This window comes from Meriones unguiculatus, chromosome 17 (assembly GCF_030254825.1).
Source record: "Meriones unguiculatus strain TT.TT164.6M chromosome 17, Bangor_MerUng_6.1, whole genome shotgun sequence".
NCBI classification, from domain to species: Eukaryota; Metazoa; Chordata; class Mammalia; order Rodentia; family Muridae; genus Meriones; species Meriones unguiculatus.
Window position 1 is genome coordinate 35,429,556 of NC_083364.1, and position 14,730 is coordinate 35,444,285.

Here is a 14,730-nt window from a genome sequence, read left to right on the forward strand (position 1 = left end):
GTTAATTCTTTTAATGAAATGACTTTAATAGTCAGAGCTGTTAGCAGAAAGAAACCTTATATTTTAAAATTCAGTTCATATTTATAATTTATGTAAGCAGTGAAGATGCCATTGGATTTTACTCTACACTGATTGAAACTTAGTAACCGGGCTTTCTCCACCCAGTGCGTTAAATCAGTCAGCCCCAAAGGGTCTTGGTAGCCCGGTGTTTATAGCATCCTTCTTTACCTGCTGATCGACCTCACTTCCTGGATTTCAGTCTGTCTAGTTATCAGCTAACAAAAGAACAGCTTTTGGTTCCTGCAGACGCTGGTGAAAAAATAATCACGAGAAAGAAATCCACCTTATGTCGTCTTTTTCTGTCTGCAAAAATAAACTCAGCCATCATACAGCTAACAGGTACAGAAGGAAGATACAAGCTCGTTCTTAGGAAGAAACTACAGAGAAAATGAGCATCATTTCTCAAGGCTTTTATTTTCCCTGATCTACAAGTGATGCTGCTGTAATTCTAGCTGCAGTTTTTACCGATCATTCACCACTCAGCAGCTGGTAGAGAAGTAAGACTGCTTGGCAACCACCTGCAGGGCTGCAGAGATGAATTACATTTTCGGAAACAACACACTTCTGTACTCTCGCGGCAGTCGAGGAGGCAATGCTAGCTCTAGCCATGGCTCAGTAGGCCCTAAGCAGAAACACTGGGCAAAAAAGGGCTCGTCAGATGAACTGCAAGCTGAGCCAGAACCTTCACGCTGGCAGCAGATAGTTGCATTTTTCACTCGAAGGCACAGCTTTATTGACTGCATCTCGGTAGCCACCAGCTCCACCCAGGTAACATGCCACTTGTTGAAATTATTTTCAATATGTTTCTGTTCATATATGCTTTGCTATGATGTTTTAGCGCAAATTTAGTATTAAAAATAAGTCTTCTGTGTTGTTTTCTTGGCACTGGAATTTTATGTTTTTAGTCCATCTATGCAGGTCTTTAGCACAGAAGGGGAAATGAAAAACATTTTCCCTTATGTTATGTAATGCTAAACAAAACAGTCTCGTTCTACTAAATGACTTCTCTAAAAATGTAAAGTCATTAACACGGGAGTTAAAATACAAGTTAATGCTCATCTTATTTTAGATGGTGTTAAATGCTATGAAGAATGATGTTTAAGGAAAAGAAAATAACCTTTTTGTTTAGTTTTTGTATGTCAGTAGATAACCGTAGGGAGACATTAGAGTAAGGAAACAAAAGATAGCTGAAATGTTTTTATTTTTAATGTTTTGAGAATAGATTAAATGTAATACAGTTAGCTAATGTTATATATTTATCTTAAAGTTATTATCCAAGAGATTAATGAGACCTTCCATTTTACAAGTATATACTGTCTAAGGCTAAACTGGAATTAGTAAGCTTGTACAATTGCATAGTCATAGATATTTTTAATACATTCAAATTTTAAAGAAGCTAGCAAATATGAAAAGTCCCAATTTTTTAAAAGTCCCATAAAATTACCTCTTTAAGGGGAAATGAATATTGAATATAAGAGAAAAAAATAAAAAAACAGTTGAATGTATGTGGTTTGGTATAAAAGAAGACAAAAGGAAGTATTAATATTTTAAAATATGTATTAAGCAGCTAGTCATTCAACTAGTGAAAGTAAAAGGGTAAAAAATAGTCTAATTTAAGAAAAACTTGAGAGTGGTTTTTCCTTTGATAATCAGCAATTCTTAATATGCATACAGATGCATATATAATCTCTTAGGCCTTTAAAAAATAAATTTTCTTTAAAGATTATTTCTTCAATCACTGGAGGCAGCTCAGGAAATATAAACATAACTGCCTATCTGGTTTATTTGTTTTGGTTACTAGAGTTTCTTCACAATGGTTTTGGTAGTGAACTGGCAACTTCTAAAGTCAGAAATTTTACCTATTTCTTAATATGCTTAAGGTGAAGCAGGAGTAGGAAGCATCATCATGCTATATGTAGGCACTGGGGTTACTTCCAGCCAGAATTTACTGAAAGGCAATGGTTGACTCTTAAATACTCGTGAATACTGACTGCTCTAAGAATATTTTTGCCTTGATTCTGATCATAAAAGGATGAAAAGATTAAAGGCTAGTGTTACTAGTTGTTATACATTAATATTAAATGATATTTTCATATCAATGAAAATACCTTAGTCTTGATTTATATAAATAAACTACTGTATATTACATATATATACATACATATCAGTGTATATGTGTGTGTATATATGTATATATACTGATATATCTGATGTTCTTAAGGACATACAAATGAAAAGACCAATAGTTCATATGTAACATTCTTGAAAGTGTAGAGTTATATATATATATATAATACAGTAACGTAGACACCGAAATGGTTGTAATCCCTATTACACCATTGAATGTTCTTCTCCCCAGAGTTGGTTCTTGCTTACATGCTGCAGAATGAATTGGCTTCTCTTGCAGACCTGATAGTTCTCTTATCTTTTTCATTACCTTTGTGCTTTGTCTCTGGAAGTACAAATACCTACTTCAGAGGTTTTCACTTCTGTTTTTCCTGGAGTAATCACATTTCGCTTTTCTTTCATACACTTTTCTAAAGATGAATTGTATAATTTTATGTTCAAGTCTTTAGTTATAACTTACTAAAGACTTACTATTTTATCCTATAGAGGATAAAATACAGTGGAACTAAAAAAGAACATGATTGTATCTTAGTTGATATTTGAGTGTATTTTTATAATAACTCAGACATGGCAGTTTTATTTTGTAGCACCAAAGGAGCTTGCGTGTTGTTGTCAGAGCATGTTGTTAGGAGCAAAGTAGATGAATATTACTTCATATTTGTTGAGCATATATTATATAGTTACTGTGAATATGTTTTTGTACTATGGTTGGTAAACAGCATGGTTTTCTGTTTTGATGTTATCCAAAATGAACTTCTTAAAGATTTGATAGGAAGGTTAACTTTAATCTAATTCCTTTTAACTGGCCTGTATTTTACCAAATTGGAGTTGTTACTAAATTAAGTTTTAATTATTACTTCAATTACTACTCTGATTCCCAGACACACCCTGTAAAAAAAAAAAAAAAAAAAAAAGTTACTTACAGATTCATTTTTAAGTGCTTGCCTATTGAAGTATTTATGTCCAAAACTAAGATTGTATGCCAGGTTCCATGGAGTAGCTGGAACTTTTAGGAAGTCATTTATTCTGACTTAAAGAATATATAAAGAAACCAAATAGTTAGAGAGATCTCGAACATATCAAGTGCTTTGGTGCACAGTAAATGTTTGTGGAATCCATGTCAGTCCCAGTTATATTCATAATGATCTACACTCCTCCCCTAAAATGTCTTTAGCTGCTCACAGTGCCTCCTTTCTTCATCTTGCTTCTTTTTCTCTTGCTTCATATTATCCTTCAGCCATAGAAATCCCTTGTGCTCCTGATTTCCTCTCTGCTTTAGCCCTCACCAACAGTGATTAAAATGTTGCTTATGTACCATCTTCATTCATTTGGTTTTCCTCAGAAGTTTACATTGTGAGTTGGGAAAAGGGACTTTTTAATTATTACTAAAATATATTTGTCACAAATTGGCTTACCTTGCTCTATTTTTTCTTCAAAGACTTTATAGTATAAATATTCTTTATTTTGAATAGTTAATACATATATACATCCATATAATAAACTTTATAAGCAGTGTTAAACAGTCCTTTCTTTTGGTTCCTCACATCATCATCCTGCTTTTCTTGTAAGTAGTCACCATGTAACCAAGAGATGGCAGTTAATGTCTTTTTTCTTGTCATTACTAGTTTGTGGATGACTATATCTCATCCCCCTTCTTTGGTTCATGACTTTAAACACTGCTTTGGGCACCAGGCAGTGGTGACACACACCTTTAATCCCAGTAGGGGCAGAGGCGGAGGCAGGAGGATCTCTATGAATTTGAGGCCAGCCTAGTCAACAGAGGGAGTTCCAGGACAGCCACGGCTACACAAAGAAACCCAGTCTTGAAAAACAAAAAGAAAGACCAAAACAGAACGCCTGTGATTTGTAAAATCTCAATTCTTTTCATCTTTTTTAAAACTTCTATCAGTAAAATCAGCTATCAGTCTCTTTCTGGGCATCTATCTCTCTTAATCATTGTGACTTGCTGAGTATTTGAGCACCCGACTGTCTTTGCTCTGCCCTCTATTTGTATAATCATTCTTGTTGACTTTCAATATCCTTATATAATCTATAATGTTGACTCTTCTGTTTTTGATATCTTTATCCATAGGGATCTGTCACTTGAACACTATTCAGATTACTGTGTTGAAGACGTTTCAGTACCACTTACCACATCACTTAAGTCTGTGGTGCAGGCATTTCACATGGCTACCACTGTTTTCTTTTCAGCTCACTTGTCCATTACTTCCACTGCAGTGATTTTTAATCAGGGACCCAGTGTTTTTTTGTTTTGTTTTACTGTCTTTTGCCACTCATACATTCCCCCCCCATACCTTGCTCAGACTCTTTCATAATCTCAACTCTCTTCTGCTCTTCATTTTATTGGAAGCATCTATACTTTGAAGCTTTGCCTTCTCCACAGCAGCTCTAAAAATTGCCCGTTAAGCCTGCGGTACCCATTTTCTAGCTTCATTCTAAGTTGATAATCTTCCTCTGATTTAGCCTGTTGCCATAAGTGAACTGTCTGTTGCTAAAGCTCACCCATCATTTCTGTACTCTCTCTCACTCCCATTTGACTATTCAGGGCCTCACCAGAGTCCTTTCTTCACTCTGCCATCTGCCTTTTCTTGTATATTAGTTCATTTCCATGAGCTAAAACACCTCTCACTAACACCAAACAACTGAAAATGTCTCTATTGTATACATTATCAAATCCACTGGCCAATTTTTACTCATTTCACCTGCTGAACAGAAGATTTTAATACAATTGAGTTTTTCACCTTTGATTCTTGTATGCTGACCTTCTAATATTCTACTAGCTTCAATTTCCTTTAGAGTGTTTTCCAATTTTTTTTATTGCTAAATAAGGTACAGTCTTGAGTGTGTGTGTGTTTTCAAATCTTGTTCAGTCCAGTCTCATGCCATTACCATCAAAATTGCTGTCTTTAGCACAAAGCTAATTTTTCTATAGTAGACTTTGTCTATAGCTTTCTATTGAGTCAGTATTTTCACTTGAATTAAGCATATAATATATTAAAAAGATAACTTTACTATTAACTTTCTCTGTCTTCACATAACTTTAATTTTTTCATTTGTTTTCTTCTTTGTTATTGCTGTGGTCTTTGATGAAAACACACAGTCTTGCCCATGCTAATAAGCATGCTCTGCCACTGAACTACATGTCAGCCCCAAGAGAGTTTTTACCCCTATTACTTCTTGTTCTGATGTATGCTGATACCTTGTTTTCCTTTGCTCCACTTCCTGGATAACAGCAAATCCTATTGGCTTTGGGTTTAAGAATAGGCTTCTTACTCTGTTCTCCACCCTCCCACCTATCTGGGCAATACCTTTCCTACAGGCGTCATTCTCCTTTTACTTTTATAATTTTTCATAATATTTGAGTATGAACTTAATCTTGTCATAGTTTTTATTTAAGCTTATAGCTTTAAAAAAGATTTATTTTTAATTGTCTGTATGTGTGTGAGTATGTACACATGAGTGAGTGCAAATGCAGTTCAGAGTCTGTTTTCATCACTGGACTGTCAGCTCCCTATAGGTAGAATTTTCTATTTATGTTTATGCTAATCCTCGGCTTTTGTCACATCTTTGACAACGTAGTAAATACAGCAATCATAAAAAATTATTGAATGAGGGAAGACATTCAGTTTTCTGTGAACCTAAATCTGGTCTGAAAATTAAATTCCATTAAAAAATACAAACTTGCTATCTTAAATTTAGATTATCTTAAATTTAGATTGGCTTAGTCTGAAGAACTAAATGAGAAATAATTTTATGTAAGTTTTCATCTGTGCAGCTTCTATATAATGTGTTGATGTAGTTGGCCCTTCTGTCAAGGACAAATAGGCTAAAAGAAACACATTTCATAGTTGTGTATTTTAATATATCCAAGTAAGTTTAGATAGTCAGATCTGCTTGTATTCAGCAGAGCTAGTGCAGATTTTTGTCTACCTTATTTCTGTCTTAATCCCTCTGTGAAACATTTGTGTATTGCCTTAGTGTTAAGCTGATCCCCTCTCTGATAATTCTTTTCCTATTTGTCCCACTGGAGAGGAAGGAGGCCCCCCCAAAAGTCTCCGGTTTTCTCATAGTCAGGATGACTGTATAATTCATAGGCTTTAGATGGTAAGAGGATACTATTAATAACTAAAGTGGGACAAGTACAAATACATATTTCCTAGGCAAACAGGCATATGGTTACCTATTTATATCCATTATCTTCTGACTTATAACTAGGCAACAGGTGTCACTGTTCCTACCGAGACATCTTCATCTTGGACTAGCCTAGATTCCAGCCTTGTTATCCCTAATTTTTTCATAAAACTGATCCTAGACAGGAAGGGAAAGCTATTTCTTGTCTTTAGGAGGCTGCTTATATTTAGTGGTGTAGTGCCTTTGCACTAAACTGAAATATATACGAAGTAAGTTGGCAGCCTCAAATGCTGACTGTGGTCAAGATAGGGTAGTTTCCAGGAGAAAAGGGGAGAAAGAGTCTGTTTTAACTGGTTATAAAATGCTACTTTGGGCAGGAACATTTTTTTATATTTTTTCATTTGTTTTAAGCTTTTTAGTTACCTTGTTTTTTTGTTTTGATTGTTTGTTTGTTTGTTTCCAGAGCTGAGGACCGAACCCAGGGCCTTGTGCTTGCCAGGCAAGCGCTCTACCACTGAGCTAAATCCCCAACCCCGTTTTAAGCTTTTTATAGCACACATATGTGTTCCGCATTTAAGAACCAATTATCGGTACAGAACGCCTTAGAAATCACAGATATTATGCAATAAACATTGTTTATAGTAGTTATAGAAACTTTTACAAAATACAACTTTGACCATAAAACCTTGTAATTTTTTCAAATTAATTGCAAACTTAGGTCCGCACAAAAACTGTAGATGGATGTTTATAATTGCTTATCATTGTCAAAACCTAGAAGCAAATAAAATGTCCTTCAGTAGGTGAATTGATGCACATCACGCAATGGAATAGTATTTAGCAGTAAAAAGTTATGCCACAAAGCACTTGGTTATTATTAACTGAAAAGAAACAGCCTGAAAAGGCTTTATACATATTATGTTCACCCTGTGGCATTTGGGAAAAGTCAGAAAGTAAAGCCTGTGGTTCCCAAGATTTTGAGAGGAGAGAAGAATCAGTAAGTGAAACTATTCTGTGTGATTCTGTAATGGTGGGTTCATGCCATTGTGTACTTGGAAAACCATAGTACGTCCAACAACAAGAGTGAACACAGCATAGACTGGACTTTGTGATGTGGTAGTTGGTGTAGGTTCGTCTGTTGTGCCACGCTGGTGCGGGGTGTCGAGAGTGGGTGGGCTGCACACATATGTGGGCTGAGGGTATGCAGGGACTGGCTGTACTCGGCATTCAGTTTTCTGTGAACCTAAATCTGGTCTGAAAATTAAATTCCATTAAAAAATACAAACTTGCTATCTTAAATTTAGATTGGCTTAGTCTGAAGAACTAAATGAGAAATATTTTATGTAAGTTTTCATCTGTGCAGCTTCTATATAATGTGTTGATGTAGTTGGCCCTTCTGTCAAGGACAAATAGGCTAAAAGAAACACATTTCATAGTTGTGTATTTTAATATATTCAAGTAAGTTTTAAAGTTAGCTTTTAAAGTTAATTTTAAAGTAAACTGCTGAAAAAGTATGGAGGCACATATCTATAGAGTTTTCAGGCTTTATTGGACTTGCACTTGGCTGTTTGTTTATTTTTAAGCAGTGTTACTGTTCTAAGAATAATACTGATGCTCCTTCACGGTTTTGTTGAGTGTCATCTGCTGAACTGTAAGCTTCATAAGGGCAGGCCCTAAAAAGGCGTGTAGTTTCTTTATATTCCTAGAGCCTAGCATAATGAATACATTAATAAGTATTTGTTGAATAAATAAATATGGGTGCTTATTTCTATTTAATCGTGTAATGATTGAAGGGGCAAAAAGGAAGCTTGGAGCTTCTATATATGATTTCTTTTGGTCATTATTATTTTTTCCAAACATCATGTAGAATTATGACCTAAAAATTGGCACATCAAAAAAAAAAAAAAATTGGCACATCTGCACCAAAGGATTTGTAAGATAAAGTATGTATGTTTCAGAAGTAGTTAGAAACCTTCTGAGGAAAAAAAAGAATGTAGTGGTGGGGAGGGCCAAAACAGTCAGGAGCACTGGCCAGGTGGTGCACACCTTTAATCCCAGAACTTGAGAGGCAGAAGTAGGTGGGTCTCTGGCATTTTGAGGCCATCCTGGTCTATATTACAAGTTCCAGAACAGCCAGTGTCTCAAAAGACAAAGAGCACAGGTGCCAAGCACATGTGTGGGGCACTAGCATGCATGAAAGCAAAACACTTGGACACATATAATTAAGTTAGAAACAGAAAATTTATGTGGGATGAAGAACCTAAATTTTTATCAGTTTTTAAAAGATCTTTTGCCATATTAACAACCCTCAACGATGTTATGAAGTAATTTTTAGAATTTTGAGGAAGGTAAAAATAATTGTTCAGGACATATGAAAAACAGTAGCCTATAATTTCTACTTTAAGAAACTTTTAAGTATACTTACTGATGAGATCATTTTACAGTTACATAGAAATCAGTGAACAAAAACACTAGTCGTATTTTTATTTTAGTTTAGATCAACTGGCCATGATATCTGATAGCAGGGATTTTTTTTTTTTTTTTTATGTGATTGTGTGTGCCATATGTGTTTGGGTCACTGTGAAGACCTGTATAGGATGTTATATAACATGGAGCTGAACTTTCTGTGCAGTTGAGAGCTGCCTGATATGGGTGCTGGGAACTGACCTGCAGGCCTGGAAGGAGCAGCAAGAGCTCTTCACCACTGAGCCAGCTCTCCAAACCCAGAAGTAGAATTTAAAAAGGAGCCTAACACAACTTCTGTCCCTGAATATCCAGAAGGCGCTGCCACTGTACACATCTTTAGCAGAGATGGTTCAGAAGCTAAGAGCCTGGCTGCTCTTTCAGAGGACCCCAGTTCAATTCCTAGCATCTCCCGGAATCTCACAACTGTCTGCAGTGCCAGGTGCAGGGGATCCAGCATACTCTTCTGGACTCCTTGGCATAAGCCTCACAAGTGGTATTCAAGCAAATATGCTTGGATAAAACACCCGTAAGCATAAAAGAGTAATAATTTAAAAATTTATAGAGTCCCAAGTGGTTTCCATTTCTGAATAGGTTTTGAGTTTTGTTTGTTAGCATTTGTGAGACTTTTTCTATTAGGTTAGCCATGTAGCTATGAAAACATGATTATTGCAGAGTACATTTTTTAATTATTTTCAGAAAATAACTAGAGATTATAATCTGAAATTTACATTAAAGTGGATCCCATCTTGATTTTATATATTCTGTTCTCTCAAAAACCACCTGCTGTAATAGAAGGCTGTAAATTTGGAATTGTGTGGCGTATCAGTGTAGTGCTATATATTGCCTTCGCTGATACAGTGATTACAGTCAGTGAAAACCAACTCATCTTAAGCTCTTTAAACAAATAGTACCCCATTGTGATTAAGTGTAATGCTTTTGGAGGATTATGGCCTGAGTTTAAGTCTATGTTCTGCTCTTTAGTTGGCATAGCACATTAGGACAGTTACCTAAATTCTGAGTCTGTTTCCTTGTCTGTAAAAAATAGAAATTGAAACTTTATCTGGATCAAGATTCAATAAGATGGAGGTCAGTTTCCAGCTTTAGTAGCATTATTATCACCCATTCATCACCACAAACACAGTGATGGCCAGCATTATTATTAGCAGTTCCACACAATATTGAGGCCTTGTAGGTAAGGAATCTGAAGGAATCAATCTAATTACAGAATGAAAAATAATTATATCTTAATTTTTTTAATTAATGAAAATAGGTGTCTTAGATAGAGGATTTTTAATCTTAACAGGGTCTAACCAAGAGAAAAAAACAAAACCCACAATAATTATTCCAGAAGAGAACGTAATAGAAGATTTGCTGGATTTGCTAGTACTAGAGCAGGCCTTTAATCCCAGAACTCCTGACACAGAGGCAAGGTGCTCTCTTAAATTTGAGGACAGTCTAATCTACCTAAAGTGGTACAGGCCAGTCAGGGCTACAGAGTGAGATTTGTCTCAAAAAGAAAAAAAAAAAAAAAAAAAAAAAAACAATAATAACAAAACTGTATTAGAATTAAAAGTTCTAAATGGGAATATGGTAAAGTGGATAGTAACAGCAGGAAACACTTAAGATCTAAGAGAACAGAGAATCCACGTTGAGATTAGGAGAGCCTGCAAGTTTAGAGGAAAGATGTCATAGACTTTTCCATATCAGTTGTCTGTGGGAAGATTAACTTTGAAGTACAGTTTGAAGAGGAAAAAAAACTCTAAAGACTCGTGTATTCTTACATAGGCCAGCATTAGGCGCTTTGATGTTGAGGACTGCGAGACATAGGCAGATTTTGGTTTTGTTTTTCTTGCTGGACAGTTGAAATCTGTGTTGCAAGGTTGGCAAATAGAATCCCTTGAACACTTCTGATTGGGTGTAGCCACCCACCTATGCAGAAGGAACCTTTAATCAGAGTCTGCTCTGTGTACAACATGTAAGAGAACAAGAAGAGGAAGAGTATTCAAAATCCATTCCAGGATCTGTTTTGATATCAAGTGCTTTTGTTCATCTGACACACAGAGTTTCCTGTGACACTGAACATAAAAAAAAAAAAAAACCTAAACAGAAACACTTGCTTTTATAGACCTCGTATCAAAATAGGAGACAATATAATTACCAAAAATATGTGGTATTCTGGAAGGAAAGTTATGAGAGATACGTGGGAGGTGATAGGGTTGCTGACAGAGACTTCGATTTGAAGGTGTAATTTGGGTGAAGACGGAATATTGGTAGAATTGAGACTGTAGCTATCTAAGAAAGAGCATTCTTGGAAGAAAAGTAAATAGCAAATGGAAAGGTATCAAATATTTAAGAGTAGCAGGTCAGTGTAACTGAAGTAGTAAATGGAAGGAGAATGAATATAAGACCACAACTTCAGAAGCCTAGAGGAGCCTGACTCATGGGGACTAAGAGAAGAGTGACTAGAACAGAACAGATATACTAAGAAGCATTAAGGCCCATTTTAGTCTCGTAGTTAAACTTGGTCCGTGGTGGTGCATGTTTGTCTAGGCAGTTCTGAAAAATAGAAAAGAGAGAGACATATTGCAATTGATGTCTTCCCTGTGCCAGTTATGTAACCATATCTTTAAATTCAGTCTTCAAGTGCCTGCTTTCTTTACATTCTTAAGTGACTGAGTCATCCTTTTTAAAGGTTGTTAGCTGAATGTTAATATAAAATACCATCTTAAAATAATGAAGAGGCCAGAAACCTTAACTGAGTTTTATAAATTCTTGCAACTAGAAATAATAGATTCATGAGCTAACATGTTTGTATAAACTAAGTTTGGCATCTGTGCTTCTATTTTTCTGTTTCTCATACCTATTTTAAGTTTTAAAGAAATTATATTTTGAAATCCTTTGTGGTTTATTTAAAAATATGTATGTTTTTATACACACTTGCTTCTGAGATATTGTCATGGGTATCATACATATACAACTGGTTGAAATACTGTTTCTTTTTTTTTTTAGCTATAAAGCTTATATTAAAGATGTAATGTGTTTGCAATGACAGTGGCAAAGGGCACATGAATCATAAGAAAAACATTAAACTATGAAAACCACCTTTTGTCCTGCAGATATTGATCCTCTCTTGAATACAGTAATTCCCAAGTGGAGTTTGTATAAATCTACTGTGCTATAGTTTATCCTCTGCAAACATTCAAAAGGCTTGCAGTTTTTTCCTAGTTTCTTTTTTTCTTTTAAGTAGCTGCTTTGACATTTAATCGGAAGCATGCCTCATTATGGTGTAGTAGATCTTTAAACAAAGGGCCAAAGAACTTGGATTAAGAATTCTAACTATGCCATGTACAAACTTAAGGTCCTGAGTCACCTGTGCCTGAGTGGCATAGGGTGTTTACTTTTGTTGTCTAAGCTGCTGGTACCAAAGATTTGTTAATTCATTTTTCCTTGAAAATACAGTGTATTTTTAGACCTTCGATTTTTGTTTTGTTTGTTTAATCTAAGTTCAATACCTGAAGCATGTTAATATAAAATGTAAGCAATAGCTTCTTGGTATTGTAGTTTTATTTATCTTATCAGTTTTACATTCTGAAAATCATTTTTTGTTGTTTTATCTCTTGTTTTGGTTTTTTTTTTTTTTAATATTTTTTATCTTTTGATTACAGGAGGCCAAGTTTTAAACCCAGGGCTTCGTGATTGCTAAGCAAGTACTCTACCACTGAGCTAATCTCTTCCAGTCCTGAAAGTCTTAATAAACAATTAGCAAAAAAGATTAATAGATAACATTACAGCTCTTTTTCAAATGTACAAGTCTAATTACTAGGAAATAATTTCTAGTTGCTATTGTGGGAATTGTTTTGTTGAATCAGATTATCTATGTAGTCCTAGATGTCCTGGAACTTGCTGTGTAGACCAGGCTGGCCTCAAACTCAAAAAGATCCCCCTGCCTCTGCTTCCTGAGTTCTGAGACCAGAGGCGTGCACCACCACGCCCAGCTGTGGGCATTATTCTTAATCACTTCCCATCAGTCCCCAAGGCACATTAACTCTACATTCACAGTTTTTATCTGACTACTCATGTCCATTTTCACCAATTCTGCCATTCAGGTTTTGTTACCTCTCAGCTGTATTATCACAGTCTCCTAATCAGCCCTCTTGTCTCTTCCTCTAGGATTCCTTTGTATATAATAGAAAGCACATTAGCTGTTCTGAACAGAAAGGGATTTGATAAAGATAACAGGTTCACACAAATGTATATATTGTTGAATGCCTAAAAGTGAAGGCCGATACTACATCTTCATAACGAGGATGGTGCACATGCTTCAGACTACATAGAAATCGACATTGTGAGTTCAGGTTTCCTAAATTAAGACCTTAAATTAGTATAAAAAATAAACCTATGTAGAAAATTAGCACGATTTTGTTAAATCATTTCAAACATCTTTCAGGTAATTGCTAATGTGATAATTGTTTCAAAGGTACTTGAAAATGTATATAATCCATCCAATTATTTTATAGAAATTTACAATTTTCTGCAGTGTTCCTCCAGACAGTGTTAATATTATAACCTCTGTTGTCATGGAAACAAGTCTCGGAAGGCAGCCTCAGAGGCTAATGATTCCGTGGTGTTGCTATGGATAGAAACAACTGAGACTGTTGCTAGTCACGTGACCCAAGATTTTTAAAAACAATAACCATCTCTGTTGAGCTGATCTTACCAAGTGGTACAAATAGAGCAGGACGGGAATGACATAATGGTCATTTTCTTCTACTTGATTTATATGGTTATAGAAGATTTTTAAAGTTTAAATTGCTATTCTCCACTCTTTTCTGAAATAATCCAAATATACAATGCTTACTTTATATTGCCTCATTTTTTAAACCATACATGTATATGCATTATTATATATGACATTTTCTAATTTAGAGTCTTATACAGTTTCCAAGCATTTTTATCATATTCTCAGATGTATTCAAATTCTCTTCATCTCCTTGCTTTATTTTGTAAAATCTAGTGTCTGTCATTCCTCATCAGCTTTCATAATAGGTTTTGAGGGGGACCTGTATTTTTGTTTCAAGTGAATTACATGGGTTTTTGTTACTCTATTGTTTGTGGTTTTGATATTTTATTAGTTGGTATTTGTTAAGTCTTTGCTTGCTGAAAAGGTCAGGGCATATGTTCTTTCACAGAAATTTTAACTCCAGGTTTCTTATAGACAGGGAGATAAGATGTTATAGGTTGTTTTAGGGATTTTTTTTTTTTTTTTTTTTTTTTTTTAAGGAACAGTATTTTGATTCTTCCCAAATAAAGTAGAATCTAGAACAGGCTCTGAAAAAGAAAGGTATAGAGGGTTTCAAATGTAACATAAAAAGGATAATAGTTTATCATAAAGGGATTTGGGGAGCAGCTGAACAGTGAATTTATTTTTTGTGCTTGGTTTTGAAATTTGAGATGAGTGTGTAGCTTTGCCTGATTTTACATGAATTGTGACTCTTAGTCTGTTATCAGGACTCTAGTGATTACTCCTAGTATAGTAGTGCTTTGTGACTGTTGGACCATTACCAGGGAATCAATTCAAAACTTGAACAAAGAAACACAAGGAAACTCTTAGACATGATGGGTACATTCACATTTTCATTGTGCTCATAAGTTTCATCTGTGAACCTATCAGATTGTGTACTTTGAATATGTACTTTAGGGCCTGGAGAGATGGCTCTGTGGTTCAGAGCATTAAAAGGATCTTGGTTCAGATTCCATATGGGAGCTCACACCCATTTCTTACTCTAGTTCTAAGGGATCTGATACTGTTTTCTGTCCTCTTCAGGCAATGCATTTGTGTGGTACGCAGGCATACTTGGAGCCAAAATACCCATACACGATAAAAATTAAAATATTTACAGTTTATATCAGTCTTGCTACAATAAAATT

The 14,730-nt window shown here is 35.1% G+C and overlaps 1 protein-coding gene across 22 annotated transcripts in view; it reads left to right on the forward strand.

Annotated features, from left to right (window-relative positions):
• Dlg1 (discs large MAGUK scaffold protein 1) overlaps positions 1 to 14,730 on the forward strand; it is a 181,639-nt gene that overhangs the window by 72,750 nt on the left and 94,159 nt on the right. The window contains exon 1 of one of the 22 annotated variants that reach the window (XM_021645135.2): positions 162 to 828. The exons of 16 other annotated variants lie outside the window; for them this stretch is intronic. In XM_021645135.2, the coding sequence (XP_021500810.1) occupies positions 595 to 828 (234 nt within the window). In that variant the 5' untranslated portion in view covers positions 162 to 594. Of the gene's footprint in view, positions 1 to 161; positions 829 to 14,730 lie in introns of those variants that run through there. 5 more of the 22 variants (XM_060370200.1, XM_060370202.1, XM_021645136.2 and 2 more) reach the window with 5 other exon arrangements.